This window comes from Heteronotia binoei, unplaced genomic scaffold, assembly GCF_032191835.1.
Source record: "Heteronotia binoei isolate CCM8104 ecotype False Entrance Well unplaced genomic scaffold, APGP_CSIRO_Hbin_v1 ptg001401l, whole genome shotgun sequence".
Lineage (NCBI taxonomy): Eukaryota > Metazoa > Chordata > Lepidosauria > Squamata > Gekkonidae > Heteronotia > Heteronotia binoei.
In genome coordinates, this window is record NW_026800262.1 from 57912 (window position 1) to 81860 (window position 23949).

General features: G+C 43.7%; 1 protein-coding gene across 1 annotated transcript in view; it reads left to right on the forward strand.

The window, feature by feature from the left end:
- Window positions 1–3812: 3812 nt before the first annotated feature.
- LOC132591061 (phosphofurin acidic cluster sorting protein 1) overlaps window positions 3813–23949 on the forward strand; it is a 127946-nt gene continuing 107809 nt past the window's right edge. The window contains exon 1 of the mRNA XM_060263942.1: window positions 3813–4150. Within this exon, the coding sequence (XP_060119925.1) occupies window positions 3813–4150 (338 nt within the window). The remainder of the gene's footprint in view (window positions 4151–23949) is intronic.

The window sequence follows — 23949 nt, forward strand, 5'->3', positions numbered from 1 at the left end:
GTTTGGCACTCCTAGAAGGCTGGCACCCTAGGCAGTTCTCTAGTTTCCTAGCGGCAGGGGCAGCCCTGGAGACAACTAAGGGGGAGACATGATGGAAGTTTATGAAATTATGCACAGGGTGGAGAGAGCTGACGGAACTTTTTCTCCCTCTCCCAAAATACTAGAACACAAGGGCATCCAATGAAGCTGACGGGCAGTAGGTTCAGGACAAACAACAGAAAACACGACTTTACACAGAGCAAAGTTTGAGGCCAGTGCGGCGCCTTTCAGACCAACGAAGTTTTATTCAAGGTATACGTTGCTTTAGACCAACACAGCTACCCACCTGAAGCTACACGGGAAGTGATTAAAATGTGAAATTTGTTGTCAGAGGATGTAATGATTGCCGCAGGAATAAACAGCTTTAAAAGGGGATTCGATGGATTCGTGGAGGAGATATCTATCAATGGCTACTAGCCGTAGTGGCTGAAGGGATCCTCTGTATTCAGAGGCACTAAGCCTCTGAATTCCAGAGCCAGGAGGCAACATCAGGGGAAGGCCTCCATCTCTCTGCCCTGTTGTTGGCCCTCCAAAGAAACTGGATGGCCACTACGTGAGACAGGATGCTGGACTAGAACGTACTATTCGTCTGATCCAGCAGGGCGCTTATGTTCTTACATTGCATTATATTTATTTTGTAACTGTCCTGTCCCTGGAAAGATCACGATGAAAAATCCAAAATAGGAATATCAGAATTTTTGATACCTAGGAATGTTTACTGTTATGCCAAATGCATGCAATAAGAACAGGCTTAAAAAAACTTGTTTATAAGCCATTTCCCTGCTCTTAAAATCAAATTTCAAGCGGAAGACAATAGTATTAAAGCAAATAATGATCCTTGAAAGGTGCATCTTAGACATATATTAGTGGCTAATTAAAGCCCATGAGGTGCAGTGGGCCAAGTATTGTACTAGGATCTGGGAAACCCAGGTTTGAATGACTGTTCTGCTGTGAAAGCTTATAGGGTGATCTTGGGCCAGTCTCATACACTAAGCCTAACCTACCTCAGAGGGTTGTTGTGAGGATAAAATGGAGGAAAGGAAAGGAGAATGATGCAAGCTGCTTTGGGTCCCCGTTGGGGAGAAAGATGGGGTATAAAAGAAGTAAATAAGATGGTAACAGCTTGAATTAGGGAGCTTGTTACCAGTTTAGAGCAGGGGTGTCAAACATGTGGCCCAGGGGCCGAATCAGGCCCCAAGAGGGCTTCCTTCTGCATAACAGCTTGCTTTGCAAAGTTTGCTCAATCGCACAGGAGCTACAGAGCAAAGCCTCTATTTTCTCCATGGACTGAGGCTCCTCCCTCGGGGACAGAAGGGGGGAAGGCAGAGCTTGTTTTTCTAGGCTTTCTCAGTTGCACAGCAGAGCTACTGAGCCAAGTCTCTCTTCCTTCTATTGGCTGAGGCTCATCTCCCCCCAGTCCCCTGGGAAAGAAGGAAAGAGCAACAGCTTCCTTCTCCCTGTTCCCTGGATCCCATGGGAGAAATACAAAGAAAGCACCTTTAAGACTGAGTGCTAACATTTTAACCATGTTTTGAATTTTGTTTTGTTTTTTAAATATTTAATTGTGTTTGTCCGTGTCCTTTATGAAGTTTATATCTCTGCTACCTAATCTTAAATAGGTATACATACGGCCTGGAACGACATGGCCCAGTCCAACCTGACATGGTCCAGCCCAACAAGATCTCATTTATGTCCACTCCGGCCCTCATAACAAATAAATTCAACAGCCCCGGTTTAGAGAGTGCTGTGCCACCTTAAAGACCAACTGACTATTATATTTTTAGTAGAAGTTCATAAAATTATGCATAGGGTGGAGAGAGTTGACAAAGAGAACTTTTTCTCCCAAAATACTAGAACTTGGGAAACAGCAACATCTTAAAAGGTACCATTTGGTTCCTTGTTAATTCCAGACTGGTAGATGTGTTAGCTCTAGCAGCAAAATTAAGCAAGTCGAATGACAATTTAAATACTTAACTATCCCAGCATAAGCTTTCATGAGTCAGAGCTGGCTTCAATGGAAGTGTTGGTAGCAATAGCATGGCTAGCCTGCTGGAATGTAAATATATTATTTTTTCTAATTATAGTGTGTTTTGTTTTTAAATGTCATCACCTGCCCTGCTTCCTTGGGAAGGGGCAGGATGTAACTGGGTAATTTGGTTAGTTGTAGGGTTAGCATTTTTTGCCGAGGTATGAGTATGTGCAAACGCACATGCATATTGGGAGGGGAAAAACAACCAAAATAGTTATTGATCCTACCACATTGTACGACTTGTAAAGTGACTTGTCATGTGAAATTAGGGGCCTAGAGATCTCCCAGAATTACGACTGATCTCTGATTAAACTGAAATTTTAAAAATTAAACTCTGTCTTCCCGAGGCACTGTCTCCAAACCTTCAGGAATTGGCTAAACAGAAGTTGGCATCCCTTTGTGAAAATAATGTTGTAGAAAGTATACAACAAGACTGTGCTTTTGTTCAGTGGGTGTTTCCTACTGTTCCTTAGGTTTTTAAGTGTCACCCTCTTTGCCTGTGACTGTGTATTAAGCGCCATCAAGTTACTTCTAACTTGTGGCAACTCCGTGCATTAATGACATAGCAAACCACTGTGTTATACAGAACACAAAAGGTGCTTATAGAACAAAACTGAAGTCCTGTAGCACCGTTAAGACCAACAAAGTTTTATTGAGAATGTAAGCTTTTGTGTGCTAAAAGCACACTTCATCAGACAATAGTATGGGATGGAATTAGCAGCGGTCCTACATATATATAGAGAGAGGGTAGTACTGCCAATTCCATGCTAATCCCATGCTATTGCCTGAAGTGTGCTTTTAGCACACAAAAGCTTACATTCTCAGTAAAACTTTGTTGGTCTTAAAGGTGCTACTGGACTCCAACTTTGTTCTATTGCTTCAGACCAGGGGAGGCCAAACTTGCTTAATGTAAAAGCCACATAGAATAAACATCAGATGTTTGAGAGCGCAAGACAGGAAGGCAGGCAAATAGATGGGGGAGGAGAGGTGGAAAGAAAGCAACTTTAAATGCATTCTCCAAGTTGCTGGCTAACTTGGCAAAGTAATTTAAAGAGACAAATGCCTTCTCCAAGTCAGCTGATGGGGACTTTGAGAGCCACACAATCTGTGAGAAAGCGCCAGTTTGGCCACCCCTGCTTCAGAGCAACACAGCTGCCCACCAGGATTTATAACGCCCTTATAGTGCTACTTTTATGACATAGTGCTACTTTCTTATCCTGTGTATGTATTACAGTAAGTACACAATCGTATCTGGACACAAAAGACAAATAGAAGTTTTCTGACAGACAGCAGAACGCTCCCATTGCTGTGGGCGGGAGCTATGAACAAGGAGGAAGGGGGGTTAGGCGGTTGGCTAGGGAAATAAAAGAGCGCGCGTCGCGGCCGACCACCCTTCAGCCAATCAACGGCATCGAGCCGTTGGAGGAAAAACAAACAAACAAACAAAGCTTGGGCGCGCGTGCTTCCCCCCCTAGTGTACATAAATACGAACGTGGGCACGCGCGTTGCGAGCCGCGCCCCTCCCAGCCGCCTCCTCGCAGTCCCCTCAGTTCTCCCGCACACGCGCGCACGGGGGCGCGCGCTCGGAGGCTCCGCCTCCTCCTCCTCGGGAGAGCGCGTCTGCGTGCGCGGGGCAACAGGAGGCGAAATCCTTCACAGAGCCGTTGCCGCCGCGCTAAGAGGGGTACGAAGAAGGCGGAGCGGGGGAAGGAAGGAAGGAAGGTAGCGGGACCCTGCCTCGGTCATGGCGGAGCGAGGGGCTCCCGGCGGCGGGGGCAGCTCCGGCAGCGGCCAGCGGGGCTCGTTGGTCACTGCCCTCCTTCAGCCGCCGTCTTCGTCGTCGTCCGCCGCCTCTTCTTCGGCGTCTCCCGTGCCTCAGACCGGCCCGGGGCAGCAGCAGCAACCGTCGCCGTCGTCTCAGCAGCAGCAGCAGCAGCTCCTCGTGCCCGGCGGCTCCTTCGCCCCAGGGGGAGGAGGTGTGGGGGCCCCTCCTGGGGGGGCGGCGAGCGGGGGGCGCCCGGTGCAGATGAACCTGTACGCCACCTGGGAGGTGGATCGGAGCTCGCCCAGCTGCGTGCCCAGGTGAGACGGAGGAAGGCGCGCTCTGCCGTGTTCTAAGCCTTCCTTTCCTTTCCTCCTCTTCTCTTCCTCCTTCCCGTCCCCCCCCCCCGCCGCTCTTTCCTTGAAGTGCTCAGGTGAGAAGAGGGCAGAGCCCCCACCCCACCCCCTTTTGCATCGCCCCCCCCCCCCAAACCCACAACGCAGCATCGCCGTCGCCTCACGTGGGAAGGAGGGAACGCCTCCCTGCAACAAAACATGGGCGTTCTAGGGTTGCCAGCCTCCAGGTGGGACCTGGGGATGCTCCAAATTTTAGCTGTCTCCAGACTTCAGAGATCAGTTCCCCTGGAAACCCCTGGGTGGTGTGGAGGGTGGATTCTCTGGTATTGTATCCCACTGAGGTCCCTGTCCTCCCCAGGTAAAAAAAAAAAAGGTAAAGGTAGTCAGTGTTCCTTGATTCCCAGCTCCTCCACTTGCACCTGCTGGAATGGCCTTGGGTCAGCCATAGCTCTGGCAGAGGTTGTCCTTGAAAGGGCAGCTGCTGTGAGAGTCCTCTCAGCCCCACTCACCTCACAGGGTGTCTGTTGTGGGGGAGGAAGATAAAGGAGATTGTGAGCCGCTCTGAGACTCTTCAGAGTGGAGGGTGGGATATAAATCCAATATCTTCAATATCTTCTAAGCTGAGTGAGTGTGAGCTAGCTCACAGATTTTTAGCCTCCTGCTCACACATTTTTGCCTTAGCTCACAAAGGATGACCCCAGAGCACACTAACTCTTATGCAGTAGCTCACAACTTTAATGCAGTAGCTCACAAAGTAGAAATTTTTGCTCACAAGACTCCGCAGCTTAGAGAACACATTGAAGGTAGTCCCCCTGTACCTTTTTTACCTGGGGAGGGCAGGGACTTCAGTGGGGTACAATACCAGAGAATCCACCCTCCAAACCATCCATGTGTAGAAAGTGTTGATAGATGACTGGGGAAGGCAATGGCAAACCACCCCGTAAAAAGTCTGCCGTGAAAATGTCATGATGCGATGTCACCTCAGAGTCGGAAATGACTGGTGCTTGCACAGGGGACTACCTTTACCTTTTAGTCCTCCTGTGCAAGTACCTGTCGTTTCTGACTCTGGGATGACATCCATGCAGTCCCCCAAATTCTCCACAGTTTCCCAGGCTGGATCTGGCAACGCTGCCCACTCCCTTCCCCCATCCCCTGGCAGTGGCCAACGGGGACCTGGCATTGTCCACCCACCCAGGTAGAATGGAATACTACCTCCTTCCACACCTCTGAATTGGCCGAAGTGTGAAAGAAATAGTGCTCCCCTGCTCATAATGGGAATATCACACTCCCTGTCAACAAAAATGAGCTCCTCCCATAATGAGATACTGGCATTGCCCCCACTTGAAGGAGAAATCCTCCCCCCTCCACAACAAAACATCTACGTTGCTCCTCACCTGTAAAGGAAGAGGGCAAGTCTGCATGTGGGGAAAACTAGTCTGGTGTAAAGGACAAGACATTGAAATAGCTGTATCTCCCCACTTATGAAGGAATACTGCTCCTGTCCCACTGAATCTAGTTGCCTTGAACCAAGAGAAAAGTGGGGTATAAACTTTAAAATAAATAACTGTGTTGGTCCGCATGTAAAGGAGATATAATCCTCCCTTTAAAACCAAACACTTTTGTTACCCTTGTGTGAAAGAGAAAGAAAAAAACCATGCCATGAAATCACCCCATAGCACCCTGCAACAAAACACCTGCATCATCACAATCATGACGGAGAAACAGCCCCCCCCCAATTGTACCCTCCATAAAGTAGAACAAACCTTCGGTTTTAAAATATCTAAACCCCATCACTTTAATAGTTCTGTAGCCTGAAACATATTGGATATGGGTGCCCAGTTCCCTGCCCTATATACCTTGGCATAAGCAGCCAAACGTATAGGAGGATAGCTCCCCTAAGTATCTGTATCCCTTCTCATAAAGAACAAACACGTGCAACTTTTAAGAACTGATTTTTAACATACTATTTGGACAGCATTTCTTTTTTACCTCACTATAAGATAATTTCACTCCTTTTATGTAGTAGATCTAATATTACTCTCGCTGTTGCTAAAAAAAAATTGTTTAGGCATAAAAGCTCAAAGGCCATATTTATCAGAGGAGGGCACATGACTGCTTAAGGTATTTGACCAAGAAAACATAAATCAGATGAAAGGAAAGGAACCAACACATTCTGAAACAGATGCATAGAAAAGCTTCTACCCCTCTTAGAAAGAATGACCCAGTCCCACTGTGCAGCTCTCTTCACATAAATAAGATGCCACCCCCTTTAAAAATGCAAAGCCTTCCTCGCAGGCACACACCCATGTCAGTTCTCCATGCAGAGAAGCCTCCTGGAGCATTTACACCCCCATATGTGAAGAACCAGCCTGCACTTACATCTACATCCCCCACACATAGAAGATGATGAGCTTCTCTGTTGAACATCTGTCTGCTCCTGAACCCACAGCCAGACAGACTGAAATGCATAGTGCTTCCTTGCACCCAAATAAAGGGGAAACTAGCTCCCCCTCACATACATGGGGTGAAAGTGTAGGTTCTGGGGTGCGGGGTTGTAAAGGGAAAGCTTGTTGTGCTTTATGTGTGGGGATATAGATATTGAGGAAGGCCTGGTTCTTTTATGCAAATGGGTTTCAGTTTTTAAGGTGAATGTCTTCTCAATATTTGGAAGACATTGGTGTTTGTGGATAGCTGATTCTCCATAATGTATAAAGGAGAGCTAGTTTTTCCACCCTGAAACGCCCCCATCATCCCCCTTGCATAAAGAAGAACCAGTATTCAGCTTTTTGAATAATTGCAACCTCCCTGGCCCGTAGGAAGAACTAACCCTCCCCCCTCCCTATATAGAGACCCTTCTTTCTCAGGTGAGAATGGTGTCTCCCACCACACAATCTGAGTCAGGAGGAAATCCTTCGTACCTTTGCATTTGCAGCTTTTTCTCCCCCTGATGCAAGTGAGAATACAGTCTCCCCACTCTGACTCACTGTCTCCCAATTTCTCCTGTTTCCTGGTTATGAGCAAAACTGCTGATTTAAAATGAGATGAAGGGCCCCGACTACATGATACAAAACCCTTGGGTTGGGTCCAGGTCTGTCTTGAGGATTGTTAGTCACACGTGTGCTGGGAACTCAGTTCAGTTTGGACCAGGACTGCAGCAAGCTGGGAGGGAAGGTGCTTACCCTGGTAGTGTTTTTTTAAAACCTTAAATGGCCTTGGGGAGAGTGCTGTTTGCCCAGTTGGGGGAAACCTTTGTGTAACCAGTTGCTACATGTGAGCCCCCAGCAGGGCAGTTAGACTGGGAAAATGACACAGGAGAAAGCCCTTTTCATCATGCACTGCAGTGAATTGGTCTCTGAACACCTGGGAATTGTGTTTCCAGTGGGGAACTTGCAGGTGCATGTGGACCACAAGGACCAGAAGAATATAATGTGCGGTCAGGTCCTAACACGCATTGCAAAGTTGCTAAGGCTCTACCACCATCTTGTTACAAAAATCCACTTGCAGCATCTATGAGCAGCCATGCCTTTTGGTCCTCCAAAGGTAAACGACCTTGGCTATTGGAATGGAGGCTGAGATCTGTATTGCTGCATTTTTGTCAGGTTTCTGTGAGAACCTTTCACTCTTAACTCTTTGTTTCTTCTCATGAGATATCTGATGCTCTGTTCCCATGAATATGGATCCTTAAGTGGTCCCCTCAGTTGAATTATTCCCTCCCTCCTTGCCACATGAGATCTTCCTAATTCAACAAAAGTAGCTTTTTTCTATTGCTAGTGAGGTTCCTAAAAACATCATCCCTTTCAAAGTTGCTCCCCCTAGAAATTGGTCTTTGTGCCCCTCCCTTGTTCCATTAAAAGGGAGGCGATAGATCACCTACATATACCCTGTTGTCTTCTCTTCAGGTGAGAGTGATATAAACGGCTTCCTAAGATCCTTCTCCTGTAGTTGTGCAGAGGTGAGGCTACTCAGAGCTGCTTGTTCCATCTCACAAAGACACAGCCTTGTCTGGAGACTTTTATCGCTTTACATCCCTGTCAGAGAGTCAAACCATCTTCATTGGCCTTGAATACCAACATCCTTCAACAGAATCTTTATTCTATAGACACCCTTCTTTGCTGCATGGTAGGGTCATATCTAGGGTTGCACATTTGGCATAAACCTAGCCGAAAAATACTGGTATTTTTTGAGCATTTTTAAAACCGGTTTTAAATTAGGGCTGCCTGCCGGCTATCCAAAATGGTCAAGCCCCCAAATATTTTCAAAGTTGCCAGATAGCCAAACTTAAAGGGCATTTAAAGGGATCAAGGTCCCTTTAAATGCTTTCTCCAAGCTGCATGACTCCATGGCAAGTGAACACCTTCGTAAACACTTGCCACAAAGTCACATGGCTTGGAGAAGGCATTTAAAGAGACTGTGATCTCTTGAAATGCCTTGACCCCCTCCACTGGAAACAGGATGGATGGGAGCACCTTCTTGGGGCCCTTAGAACTGAACTCCCCTGCTCCAGGCTTTTTGAAACTTGGAAGTTTTTTAGGAGAGGCATCAGCAGCTATACTGCAAATTTGGTGCCTCTGCCTCAAATAACAACCTTCCCCTGAGCCCGAGATACCCCTGGATTGATTCTCTATTGTACCCTAAGGGGACTATTGATTATAATGGTCCCCATAGAGTATAATGGAGCCAAAAAAATTCCAGATTCCTGGATATTTGCTGAATCAAATGCCATTCCAGTATTGGGATTTGGGAATATTGGGGAAAACCACTATTTTGGGGGTTCAGTCTACCTGTACCCAAAACTACCAGGGTTTCCCCCCACACACACACCCCAGTTCATATCTTATATATAGTATTGGCAGATGGTCTTTACTTTAAAGCATGTTCTGTATTTTAAGAGACTCTTCTAAAGAATTATCTTGTCCAGTACAATGTCATACGTAATTTTTGTTTTTCTCGCTACCATTATGCAATCTCTTTTGATTTGGAAATTTTGTTGAGTGACCTCTATATGTTCTCCATAATTTATTTATTTCATACTCCACGTTTCTGCCCAGTGGAGACCCAAGGTGACTTACAGCATTCTCCCCTTCTTTTAACAATAGCCCTGTGAGAAAGGTTTGGCTGAGAGTGTGTAACTGGCCCAAGGTCACAGAGCAAGCAGTGTCTTACTAGATGAATGTGTATTTGCCAAGCAACCCTCTGCTCCCGACTTGCGTTTGCTTATGTTACTTTTAAAAGTTCCCTGTATCTTGATGACGCTAGCAGAACCAATGCTATTAAAATGAAGGAATGTACTATAAACTGCCCTCATCTAGAACCTTTAGAGTGAGTAAAACTAATTTTTAAAACCAGTCTCTCTCCCACTCACGTTAGTGAGTCATCAGTCAGCTAACTCCTAAGTGACCTTACTGGAGATTTCTGTCTGGGTAACAATGTCATCCCCATCTCAAATGTGGGAACCCCCCCCCCTTTCTCCTGAGGTGTGTAAAACTAGCTGTAAGACTCACCTTCCTCCTTTTCCTCACACTTGAAGCTGGAACACACCCCCTTGCTCTCGGCCTTCACAAAATTGGATTTATTATTTGCATGGCACTATGTCTCTTTCAAGTACCGCAGAGATGGGCTGGCTACAAGCTCTGCCTGGTGGTGAGAAATTGGCATAAGAGGGAAACAGCCGCTTGTGTCCACCGGGAGATAAGCAGCTATCTTGAACTGATTGATTACTCTTTATTTTTAGTCTGCCCAGACCTGTTTGATCTTGAAGAGCCCAGGTGGCTGATTATTATTCTCCTCTGGAGCAGACATGGTGCTTGTTAGAAGAATTACGATGCTAATCTCTTGTTCAAAACCTACATGAGGCTCGGTCAGTATTTTCCTGCTAACAAGTATAATAACCTCATGTTTCTAACATCACTGGTGCTGCATTTTAGCATTTTTGTGGTTGTTGAGGTGATTCGCTGTCTCTGTTTCAAGGGCTGTGTATTCCCAATCTCTTTAAACAATAACATGCTTATTGCTGATCTTTAGATTGAGACAACTCCTTCAGTGGTTGAGTGTTAATAGCACTGGCTAGCCCCATTTACTGTGTACTTTTACGTCCCTTGATTTATATTCAAGATCTTGTTTAACTTCTGAGCTGCCATCTGGAGGAAGGACCTTTAAATGCTGTACATAGTATGAATAGCTCTTTGAAAGCTGTGGAGAATAATCCTGGCCAAACCTGAGTTGAAATCTATTTAAGAACAAGTCTCTTTCATCTAGAAAGGAAAACAAATGTGATACTTTCAATATAGTTTACTCTCTTATCAAAATCCACTTATAATTATAAACTGATTTGCTTGTTTCTGGATTCATTTTGGGGCACTTGTTCTAAAACTCTTAAAACCCAGAGTTGTAGCGCCCTGCCAGGCTATCGAGCACAGAGAGATAAAACGACAGGCATCCTTGAATCAGGATTTTGTTCATGATTGCATTAAATAAAACTGCATTTTCTTTCGGATATTCTTGCTTTGAGGAGTTGAGGGAATTGATTTAAGACCACAAGGGGTCATAACAGTTATTCCAGTGCAACCTCTGCTATATTTACACTGTGCAGAAAATACCTAATTATTTTTGGCTTAAAGCAGTAGTTCTTAGTGTAAGTAGCAAAGTGTGAGCCATTTCATGTTTTCACCCAGCAAATGTAGATTTCTTATGTTCAGAACTGCTCTCTTACCTAGTTTTCTACCACTGCTGTGGTTGAAATGTCTGCGTAACAGCTGTAGGTTGCTCTACATTTTTCACTCTTAATTTGCTTTCATGGCACCGGAAGGCGTGTTGCATGCTTTACTAACAGAGGCATTTAGTTCCTGCCACAGAGGAAGTTACTGGGTAGAATGTCTGTCTTCTCCATTCCAAATATATCAGTAGTGGTAACTATGTGATATTTCAGCTGTTTTGTTTTTTTAAATGGCTGAACTTGGTCAGCACATGGAATTTTCTTCTCCAGGGAGAAACTAGCATCATTTCAACAACCACTATATAAAAGTATCTTATATGGAGGAAATATAGATGGGTAAAACAGTACCCAACACAGTTGAGAAACTAAGTTGTATTGCTGATCTAAGGCAAACAAAATGTTTTGGGATTTGAAAATTCTTTCATGTGGATAATCTCTCATGTGACAGTAAGGATTGAGTGAGAGGTGACCAAGTGTGTCTGCAGTCCTGTTTTGGAGGGCAAGTGCAAATCATAGCTTTCTGATTCAGGTGTGAGTGCTTTAGATAAATATTTAATGCATGTAATACCAAACTGTGCATTGGTATGGTACATAAGAACTCTCAGGTTTTTAAAAATCTCCTTGCTAGTTTTGAACATCAACAGCATCCTGTGTTGTTTCAGAGTAGAAGAAATTGGCAATACTTCTCCCCCCCTTCCTATTCTGACCTCTTTGTTATAAAATATTTGCCTTGCTCATGTGTTTCTTCTGAAGGACTCTGCTGGTTTCCTTGGTGAAGAATAACCATAGTAGGTGGAAAGGCAAGTTTTGCCAAAGCTACTTTTCCCCCTGTTTCAGCAAATAAATCACTCTTGACATGTCTGATGAGGTTGCTGACTTGTTCGGAGTAGAAATTTGAAATCTTTTAGTAATATGTGCTCCGAGAGCCAGGAAAGTGTCAGTTTTCTCCAGTTTAACAGGTTTTGTGACTGTCGTCTTTGTTATAAGAGGAGCATTAAAGTGGAAACCTTGTATAAGGAGATGATGTTTGAACAAGCTGTGTGGGAGCTACGCTGTCAAATGTCCAATTACAATTACAACCTTACCTGATTTTAGCCCTTTTATCTTCCATTCTGCCAGGCTGTCAGAGTGAAGTTACTTCATGTTTTGTCAGCGATGTGTATAGATTTGATCAGATTCTTAAAATTTAGATACTTAGCTTAGCCACCTTGCTTAGAAGAGGCCACGGCTCACTGGAAGAGTGTGTGATTGGTATACAGTGTGTCCTGGTTCCAGGTTTTTTTTGAGCAGGAACACACAGCTATGCATTCCAGCTGGCTTGGCATCATGTGGTGGGGCCTAATATGCAAATGAGTTCCTGCTGGGCTTTCTCTGGTTCAATCCCAGGCATTTCCAATTAAAGGATCTTGGACAGCAGATTGTTCAAAGTTGAAACCATGGACAGCTGCTGTCATTCAGAACAGACAGTACTTAGCTAGCTGGACCAATGACCTGACTTAGTATGAGACAGCATGACAAGTTATGCTGTCTCATACTAGTTATGCTGTCCATACACCCTTGACTATACTTGCTGCCCACCTCATGCAGTTAGTTCACATCTTTTCAAGTTCTGATTTTCTGCATTTAAAAAAAGCGCTGTGTTTTGCTGTTATAATTTATAACATACCATCCTCTTGTGATCCCTGGAATGTCTGGAATGAGCCTATGGGATCCCTGGAATGTCCAGTATGGGCACTTGAAATGTCTGGCATACTTAAGTCTGTTTTACTGGGGTTAATTAGTCCGGGTCATCTTGCATGTGAGTTGCTTTCATCCACTTATGTTTTGATGGCTCAGGTACATTGTGGCATTAGTACCGAGAGGGAAAATCCTACGTGTGTGTTTTGGCCTGCCACCTGTGTTTAATCTCCCTAATGTAATCTATGTCTTTAACCTGTGAAATTAAAGGTGGAGGTTTTTTTTCAACATTTGGGTAATTTTGGTGCATGTAAGGCAGTGATAGTGGCTCCAATGCCATACGACATTTTCTATGGGTCGTCTTAGAACCATTCCCCAATGTAGCACATCCCTTATGTTTTAGGGAAGTGGGCAGGGCCACTGCCCTGCGGGGTTTATGGCTGGCAGATCATTTCAAGAGCAGCTGCCAGAGGAACCAGTAAGGTGTGAGCCTCCTGGAGGTACAGGCCTCATGCTTGGGATAGAATGAAATGTGGCTCTTTGGGTTGGTGGTAACTGCAGTTGTGAGTGAACACCCCTAAGGCATTTTGGTGTTAAATAGACTGGGGTTTGTTCTTAGAGTATCTTTCTGTCCTTAAAATGATGTTTTAAAATTGCATTTAATCCTGCTTGTTATTTTTGTTCATTAATTCCATCAGTGTGAGGACACTGCTAGCTTCTAAAGGCATTACTATAATACCTTATTATCATAATATAATTTCCTTGTGAAGAGGTGACGGAACTTGTTGACTTGCCTTTGTCACACTTTTGAGACCTGTGCTGTTTGCATGTGTAAATTGCTATGTGTGTTAATCTGTTCATCGCTAAAATATGTATGTCTCTAGGATAGATCTAGTAGCCTGTTATAATCTGCTTTATCTGAAGAACATTATTTGCTATTGCCACAGATCAGATGATCATCTGACCAATCACTTAAGAGTGATTTTGCAATGAATTTAGCAATGAACTTTGCAATTAACTTAGAAGGGTGTAACTCTATATAGGATGACACTGTAGGCTACTCAATGTCTCGTAGAAACAATGTGGCCACTGGATCTCTGTTTATTTGCTGCTGTGGTCACTGGAATCTCTTTTGGGTGCATCGCTGTAACAGTTTTTCATGATAAATGGGGAACCTCTATTTTAGGAGTGACATCCAGTTAAAGCGAAGAGCCCCGTGGTGCAGTGTTAAAGCTGCAGTACTGCAGTCCTAATCTCTGCTCATGACCTGAGTTCGATCCCTGGCAGAAGCTGGGTTTTCAGGTAGCTGGCTCCAGGTTGACTCAGCCTTCCATCCTTCTGAGGTCGGTAAAATGAGTACCCAGCTTGCTGGGGGGAAAGTGTAGATGACTGGGGAAGGCAATGGCAAACCACCCCATAAAAAGCCTGCCATGAAAACATTGTGAAAGCAACGTCACCCCAGAGTTGGAAATGACTGGTGCTTGCACAGGGGACCTTTCTTTTTCCTTTCCAGTTAAAGCATTTTTAGCTTACTGTTTAAAAAAACAGATTGGTAACTAATTTGTATAAAATCAGACACTTAATATGGAGTTCTTTTGAGATAGTGTAATTTGTGCGCCCATAGTTCTCATCAACATTTATCTTTTTTTTTGTTTAATAATGTTGAGAATCTCCACCAATTTACATTTCCCCATGCCAATTAAAATTGGTCCCACTGATTAATCAGCTAAGTTGCAGTCCTGCTTCATACCATTTTTCCAGCAGCCTCATAACCTAAATGGGGTAAAAGTGAAGTGTCCTTAAATTAGGGAAGATTCAGGGTTGCATTAAGAAATAAATATATTGACTTTGATTCCATTAAGTTAGTATTTTCACATGTTCAGTTTTGAACTTTAACGCAGTAACACTCTTCTACCCACTCTTCTGCCTCACCAAAGACTCCTGAATAAATTTAGCAGTCATGGGATAAGAGGATGGATTCTCTTATGGATTAAAAACTGGCTCAATGACAGGAAGCAAAGAGTAGGAATCAATGGACAGTTCTCACAGTGGAGGGAGGTAAGCAGTGCGGTCCCACAAGGATCAGTATTGGGGCCAGTACTATTTAATTTGTTCACTGATTACCTGGAATTAGCGATTGAGTAATGTAGTGGCCAAGTTTGCAGATGACACAAAATTATTCAGGATGGTGAGCCAAGGCTGACTGCGAAGAGCTCCAAAAGGACCTTCATGAACTGGGCCACTGGGTAACAGTGTGGCAAATGAAGTTCAGTGTTGGTAAGGGTCAGGTGACACACATGGGGTCAAAAAGGAAATTCCAATTTCAAGTATAGGCTAATGGGGTCTGAACTTACTGAGATTGAGAAGGAAAAAGATCTTGGGGTCATAATGAATAGCTCAGTGTAAGTGTCAACCCAGTGTGTTGTTGCAGCAGTGAAAAAGGCAAACTCTGTGTTAGGGATTATTAGGAAAGGGACTGAGAATAAAACATTTGATATTGTAATGCTCCTGTATAGATCTGTGGTGTGACCTCATTTGGAAAACTGTGTACAGTTCTGGTCACTTTGTCTCCTAAATGACATTGCAGCGCTGGAAAAAGTACAGAGGAGGATGACCAAGATGATTAGGGTGGTTGGAGCACCTTTCCTATGAGGAAAGGTTGAAGAATCTGGGACTTTTCAGTTTAGAAAATAAATGACTAAGAGGAGTGGGGAGACATTATAGAGGTTTATCAAATTATTCATGTGGTGGAGAGAATTGAGAACACAAACCTTTTCTTCCTCTCCCAAAATACTAGAACTTGAAGGTGTCCAATGAAACTGATGGGCAGTAGATTTTGAGTCCAGTGGCACCTTAAAAACTAACAAGAGTTTTATTCAAGGTATAAGCTTTTGTGTGCTTATCCTTCTTCAGATATAGTGAAATGGAAATTCCCTGTCTGTACATATAGGTAGAGGGTGAGCAGTAAATGAGTTTACAGCATAATGAAGATGTTTAACCATATAAACTAAGCTGGTTATTCTTGTTTTGTTGTTGAATCTGTTAAACATCTCCATTATGCTTTAAGCTGACTTACTGCTCACCCTCTACCTGGACAGGTAATTTCCATTTCATTATATCTGAAGAGGTGTGTATGTGTGCGCACGTGAAAGCTTATACCTTGAATAAAAATGTATTGGCCTTAAAGGTCCCGCTGGACTCAAATTTTGTTTTCCTTCTAACCAAAATGACTACCCATCTGAATCTATCTTGATGGGCAGTAAGTTCAGGATGGACAGAAGGAAATACTACTTTGTACAGAGTAGTAATATGTGGCATTTACTGCCAGAGTATGTAGGGATGGGCCCTAGGCATAAACAGCTTTATTAGGTAGATTTATGGGGGATAAGTCTGTCAACGGATTCTAGCCATGAGAGAGGATGCTGGACTAGATGAACTGTTGGTCTGATCCAGCAGGGCTCTTCTTAATGTTCTTATAATGTGTGTATATTGTTGTAGTAATTCACTGCCTTTATGAATGACCTTCACTCATGTTGGTTTAAGTGATAAGAGCTTGATTGCCGAGGAAGTTAATCTGTTCTGGAATTGTTCTGACTAGAAGAATTAGAAGGTCTGTCTTGGCATCCTAACACTTGAAAGTGTGCATGGTTACTCAAAAGTAATGGATTTTACTACCAAGCAAATGCACAGAGAATTGCAGACTTCATAATAAGATCTGTAGGCAATTTTGTGTTAGTGTGATCCCCTTGAGAGCCAGTTTGGTGTAGTGGTTAAGTGTGCAGACTCTTATCTGGGAGAACCAGGTTTGATTCCCCACTCCTCCACTTGCACCTGCTGGAATGGCCTTGGGTCAGCCATAGCTCTGGCAGAGGTTGTCCTTGAAAGGGCAGCTGCTGTGAGAGCCCTCTCCAGCCCTACCCACCTGTTGTGAGGGGAGAAGACATAGGAGATTGTAAGCCGCTCTGAGTCTCTGATTCAGGGAGAAGGGCGGGATATAAATCTGCAGTTCTTCTTCTTCTTCTTGAGTAAACTAATATACTTTTGTGTGATGTTCTGTCAGATTGCCTCTAACCTGTGGCAGCTTGGATGGCCCAGGCTAGCCCAGTCTCTTGGAAGCTAAGCAGGATTGGCCCTGGGTGGCATTTGTATGGGAGACCACCAAGGAAGACTGAGCGTACTGCACAGAACCAGACAATGGCAAACCACTTCTGTTGGACTGAAAACCCTACAGGGTTGCCATAAGTCAGCTGCAACTCAATGATACTTTCTACCATCATGAATTAATAGCCTCCAAAACATCCTATTACTAAAAGCCTTTGTTAAGTCTTACAAACTGAAGGCCATAGCTTCCTTTATTGAGTCAGTACATCTCATCTTTGAGTCTTCCTCCTTTCCTGTTACCTCCAAACGCTCATAAAAACATGAATCTGCCTTAATCAGACCATTGGTCCATCAAGGTCAGTATTGTCTACTCAGACTGGCAGTGACTCCTGCCCAATCTTTTAAACTGGAGATGCCCGGGGAGTGCCTGCCACTGAGCCACAGCCACAGCCTCTCCTCCAGCCCTACACTTCAAATACATTTAGATAACACTTCAGATTTTGAACCTCTGGTGAAATATCTGTGTCCTCATAGTGATATTGTCTGCCCTGAGCCCCCAAGATACGATGACTGTAAACATTTGATTATGGTATAATTGTGGCAAAGATCATAGCTAAAGGCTGGGTGGGACTAGTAGATATTCAACAATAAATCCTTATGGATGTATTTAGATGTCCTTAAAACCTGAAGTAGGATTCTTTTGGAAGATTTGCTCACATAGTCCATCCAGGTTAGGATTGTCTACTGAGACTGGCGGGAGCTCTCCGAGGTCTCAGGCAAAGTTCTTTTGCATCGCCTACTGCCAAATCCTGAACATTTCTGTCCTGCCAGTTTGGTGTAGTGGTTAAGTGTGTGAACTCTAATCTGGGAGAATGGGGTTTGATTCCCACTCCTCCCCGTACACCTGCTGTGTGACCTTGGGTCAGTCTCAATTCTAGAAGGAGCTCTCTCAGCCCCACCTTCCTCTCAGGGTGTCTGTTGTGGGGAGAGGAAGGGAAAGGAGTTTGTAAGCTGCTCTGAGACTCCAAGTGAAGGGTGGGTTATTAATTCAGCCTCTTTTTCTGCTGTGTCTCCTTAGACTTGACATATAGGCTCAATCCCTGGTATGGTCAATTGAAAAGGCTGGAAGCTACTAATCAGAGTAGACCATAGTCGCTAAATACACTAATGGTTTGACTTGATATAAAGCAGCTTCATATGTTCATTGTGCTTTACACTTCCACTTCCAAATGTTTCCGTACTTTCTTGTAACAAATAGAATAGCGGTATGTTGGATTGTGTATGCATTGCAGGTTAGCAGGACTTGATGCAAATTGTTGGGACTGATTATTGGCATGCACCATGTAGTGGTATATGTTGTTGTTGTTAATAGGTAATATTATACACCTTATATTCATATAAATAATTCTGAGCATCAGCAACACTCCTGTTAACTTTCGTATGTATACTTGGACTTAATGACAGCTAATTCCTTTGGCTTTCATACGATATGAAGCTTCCCCCAACCCCCCATGGCTTTCTTTGCCTTTCATTTCCTCTGAATTCTGTGCTGTGAGGGGACTCTGCTGGTTAACAATTAATTCAGATGAGGCCAGTGGCTTTTCTGATACTGTATCTAATCTTCAAACCAGCGATTAACCCGTGAACAATGCTTTCGGGTGACTTAATTTTGACTCGACCTCTGCTCAGGGAATGCTGGTGTTTGAAGTTAAACATAGGCGTGCATACGTTTTCTGTTGTTAATGGGAAGCTGCCATTTTTCATCATGGGGGGAAAGGATAGAGTTCTTGTGCCACTTTGATACTATGCAGTACTGAGTCTAACATACTCAGCTATATCATTAGGGTTTGTAGAATCTTTCGGGATCAAGTGCCGTGTTCTACTGGAGAAAGTTTTCCTTCCAGACGTTTCGTTCTCAGCTGCGGAGAACATCCTCAGTGGCGCAGCCGGAGCAGGCGCTCAGACCTTCGTGGCTGCTGTGCATTGAGTGTATACTCAGCTATACAAAGAGGCTTCAGGAAAACCATGCCTTTGTGAAGAAGTGAGGGTGACTCATTACGAGGGGTTATTTTTCACTAAGCGGTGTTTACCGATAAAATATTTGCATTGCAGTAGTAGATCTATTAGTATATCCCAGTGAAGCATTAATATTAAACATCCTCATCCTACAACATTTTTGCTTTCCAGCTTTGTTATTCTCAAGGACTGCTCTTGCGCTGCAGGCAGTTAACCTCACGGGTAGTTATGTTCTATAATTAAGCGGGAGCAATTTAGCAGTAAGAACTTTGGGTATTAGTATTTATTTGTTATTTGTAGTCTGCCTTTCTCTCTGGGACTCAGGTTACACAGAGTAAGTCGATGCAATCAACAGGGTGGGACATCTGATTGACGGTGCAGTAGGCTTTGACTTGAGACCAACCAGAGGCGAAGCACAGCGTGAGTAGTAATGTGGCATGTTAAATGAATGCAAAAATTACATAGGAGGAACCTACCTATAGCACCAATTGTATGAACTCTATACAGTGGTATACAGTCCCTGGCCTAGATTCGTTCTGAACCAGACAGTGCAGCCCTCTTTCCTGTGCAGAAAGCCCTCTTGAATAATTCAGTTTTGTATAGTTTGCTGAAAGCCAGGAGAGCGGGAGCCTTTCGGATGTCATCAGGCAGGCCATTTCATAACGTGGGGGCCATAACAGAGAAGGCACCTGTACAGGGAGTTATTGATTTTGCCTGTTTGCAGGGTGTGACCTGTAGAAGGCCCTGTTCAGATGAGCATATAGCAGGGGTGGCCAGCGGTACCTCGCCAGATGTTTTTTGCCTACAACTCCCATCAGTCCCAGCCAGCATGGCCAATGGCTGGGGCTGATGGGAGTTCTAGGCAAAAACTTCTGGAGAGCTACCGTTGGCCACCCTTGACATATAGTACTAAAATGCAGGCAATGGCTGTCTCTTGCAGCGTTACTTTTTTGTTAAAGGATGTGCAGTTTTTCTGCCATACCTTGATTTAAAGGCCTGACCTGGATGGCCCAGGCTAGCCCAATCTGGTCTGATCATAGAAGCTAAGCAGAGTTAGCCTGTGTGGAATCATGGCTAGAGCGTAGAGTAGAACTGGAGGGATCCACATTCAAATCACTACGGTGCTGTGAAACTTACTTGGATGACCTTGGCCTAAGTTGTAGTAGCTCCCCCTTCGTTTTGTGGCTTAACTTGCACGAAGCTGTTTATTGGACTATTGAACTTAAAAGCAGCATGAAAATCCATGGAAGACTAACATACCTGAGGGACTGCCTTTCCCCATATACGTCCTGGAGGTCGTTGCAAACGACTGCACAACACCACCTGTCCACCCCTGGCCCAAAGGACATCCGACTTGTCTCGACAAGGGCCACGGCCTTTTTAGCCCTGGCCCCTGCCTGGTGGAATCAGCTCCCTATGGAGATCTGGGCCCACCTGAGCTACTGCCATTTCATAGGGTCTGCAAGATGGATCTATTCTGCTGGGCTTTTGGCTGAGGCAGTGGGCATCCTATTCCAGCTATTATTCCATCAGTTGACCTCTCTTGTACATAAGAACATAAGAGAAGCCATGTTAGATCAGGCCAATGCCCCATCCAGTCCAACATTGTGTGTCACACAGCGGCCAAATATATATATATATACACACACACACACACACATACATACATACACATATACATATATATATATATATATATATATATATATATATATATATATATATACACACACACACACATATTTGGCCGCTGTGTGACACAGAATGTTGGACTGGATGGGCCATTGGCCTGATCTAACATGGCTTCTCTTATGTTCTTATGTACAAGAGAGGTCAACTGATGGAATAATAGCTGGAATAGGATGCCCACTGCCTCAGCCAAAAGCCCAGCTTTTGTAGTGACATTGTGTCTTACTACAGTGCTATTACTACCATCATTTAATCTGCGCCTACAGCATATTCTGTATGATGTGCCCTTCCCGCCTGTGGTGCACTTTATTTATTGTTTTAATTGCTTCTACTTGTTTAATTTTAATGTAGTTTTAACTTTGAATTGGAGGTTTTTATTGTTGTTACTGTATGTTGTGATCTGCCCTGAGCCCATTTATGGGAAAGGGTGGGATATAAACCTACTAAATAAATAAACTATTTCAGTGACTTTTAAAAACTTTGTTATGAATTCTGTGTTGTTAAAAACAAATCCGTCTGGGCGAAATGGCTAGAAGTAGTGCTGGAGGAGGCATTTGTTATGAACAGATTTGGATGTGGACAGAGACACCTTTACCAAGTGAGTCAGACACTTGCTAAGCATTATGAGCTTAATTTTCTGGAAAACAAATGCCATTGATATTAGCAGGCCTTTATTGTTCTTGGATTTACTACATGATAAATTTCTTGAATCAGGCTCTGTGTTGGCTGAAGTCTGGGATATATCTTGATCCGCTGTAATTGGACGGCCAGTTTCAAATAAAACTGTGACTAAACCATTCAATTTTTGAAGGGCAGACTTTTCTGAGCCCAAGAAGAGCTGTCAGTGAAGTGCACTGTGCTAATAAATAAAGCCATGCAGTGAGACAATTTGAGTGTGTGTAGGTTATCCACAGTGCACACATGATGCTAACAGGGATATGTGTTTGCATCATCCTAAACAGGGTTACATGCATTTTTGTTAATCCATTGGAGTCATTAGAATAGGGTAACTCTCATTAGGATAGCACTGTTAATTCCTTAAACATAGTGGAAGCCTTTCAGAGCTGGAACAGTGTTTCCAGTTTTTATTTTGTATGAACCCAGGTAAACCGTGTTCCTGGATTTTGTTGGCAGGAATTAAAGCAATGTAGGAATAAGGTAAAGCTTTTGTAAGGTCAGAGAGGATTTGAGCTTGCCCATAATATAAAAATAAATAGCAAGAAGCTCTGTAGTTAAATAAGAGAACAAGTGGGGTCATATGTACAGAACATGATGAGAAAGAGCAGTTAAGCAGATAAGAGCATGTTTGGTTCTCAGTGTGTGATTCCGCCTGAATTATGTGGATCCAGGAAATGAGCAGCATTCAGCGAGGCTGTCGTGGGAGAGACGGAAGAGGCTTTGTCCAAGAGACTTGAGATCACTTGGGCAGTTTAGCCTTCAGCAGTTTTCCTCAATCATTTCTTTACGCACTATCACAAAGTTCCCCAATGTGACATCCACTGGTATTTCTCCAGGTGCCTGCCATGTACTTCAGGAAAGTAGACGAGACTGTTGTGAAGGCAGAACTGGTAGCTGGCTGCCTTTATACAAATAAGGGGACTTTTCACGTTATTCTCCCCCACCCCAGTAGAGATGGATCCTGTAAACAGGACTTGGGGATCAGTTGTGATGGTGGAGGCTGGAGGGCAGCAGAGCACCCATTTTACTTATTTATCAGATTTATATCCCGCCATCCCTCGACAGGCTCAAATTTTCTCCTTTGGTTGTCAGCTCTGTGTTTTAGCCTCCCATTCCCCCTTTGGTCATAGTCCTCTGTATGCAGATTATCCCCTCCCCCAGCATCCATGTGTTTTTCTATTCCCTGTCCCTCTTCTTGTGTGTGTTGTGTGCGTTTTTGGCTTTGCCTCCTGTGGCAGCAGTTTTCTAGTGGTGCCCTTCACCCTGCCTCAGGATTACAAAAGGTGCCAACCATCTGGAAGAGGTTGGGGATCCCTGCCCTAGTGCTGTGCTGCGTCTGTGTTGTGATGTTAACAAGGTCTGCCATCCAGCATACTGTCAGAGGTGACCCTGTGAGAGGGCTTGTGTATAATACTGTTGTCTGTAATTGCAACGCTCAGACTCTGACCAATTTCGCACTAGACCTTTAATCCTGGTTTAGCCCAAGCTGACATTCTACACCAAAATCATAGAATCATAGAGTTGGTTTCTCTGATTCTAGTGTAGAATGCCAGTTTGGGGACAGGACTAAACCAGGATTAAAGGTCTAGTGCGAAACTGGTCACTTTCTTAACCTGCCTTGTTGGCATACTGTTGGTGTTCAAAGAAGATAAAAAATGGGTTCCAAATTTAGGTGTTAAAAGTGATAATTGTTTTTAAAAATAGGTTTTGAAGTAAGTGAATTTAATAATAATAAGTGTATTTAATGTTTATTTAATTTAATATTTAATTTAATAAGAGCATTTAATTTCAGACAACTTGGCACGAGTTGATTGAAGCGTGGTCATACCTGACACAGGTAGCTTTTTTTTTTTTTTGAAACAACTGGTTTTCTGGACAAGGGGAGTCAGAAGCATTTGCCTCAGTCTGATCAACTCTTGCTGTGCTTCTGCATCCATGTGTCATTCTCAGAAATAAGAGCGCATGTTTTGATTGGAAGCACTTTGTGCTTATTCTGAAGTTTTTCTATGAATGTGAACAGACTCAAATGACAGCATGTTGGCACAACAGTTAGAGGGGCTGAAAGAAGGCAGGAGTTTGTTTTGGCTGGCTAAAGTATTCCCAAGTGGCTTAAAGCTGCTTTGGCATAATTACCTGGTCAGAGCTACTTAGCTCAATATGTTAGCTCAGTTAAGTCTTTTTTAACCGAAGGAATAATAAAATGCATATTGTCTGTGTTGGGAGGAAGGTAATTAAGGGCCTGCAGTTTGATTTCTCTAGCTGGGGATTTGCATTTCTAAAAATCCCTTTACTGATGTGAAGTGGAATGAAAGTGCATCGCTGGGAAGGGTTGATTTAAATTCACACCTTTGTCTGCCAACCACTAACTTTCCCTTTTAAAGATAGATTCAGGAAAGCTTATACCACACATTTTAAAGATATATTCATGAAGGCTTATATCCAGAATTAAACTTAGTTGGTCGTAAAGGTGCTACTGAACTCAGGCTTTTGTTCTGTTCCTCTTTTAAAGAGGAAGAAGAAGATGAAACTGTTCACTTTCTAAAAACATAGACTGCTGTCCTTTTGCATATGTTGTGGGGGATTTTTTAGAGTGGGATGATTGCAGCTACAGCACACCTGAGAGACTGCTGAGGAATACCAGGGTCGCTGTGCAGAGACTTGCAGTGGCAAACCACCTCTTAACATCCCTTGCCTTGAAAACCCCACGGGGTGCCCGTAAGTTGGCTGTATTTAACAGTAAAAAAACAAAACAAAAACCCCAACAACCTCAAAAAATAAAGGAGGGGGGAGAACACTCTGGGTTGGGAGGGATCCTTTCTGACTCATCTAAGCCTGTGCATCAGAGCAGAATTGATTTAATTATTTTTAAACTGTCGCTGATGGGTGGATG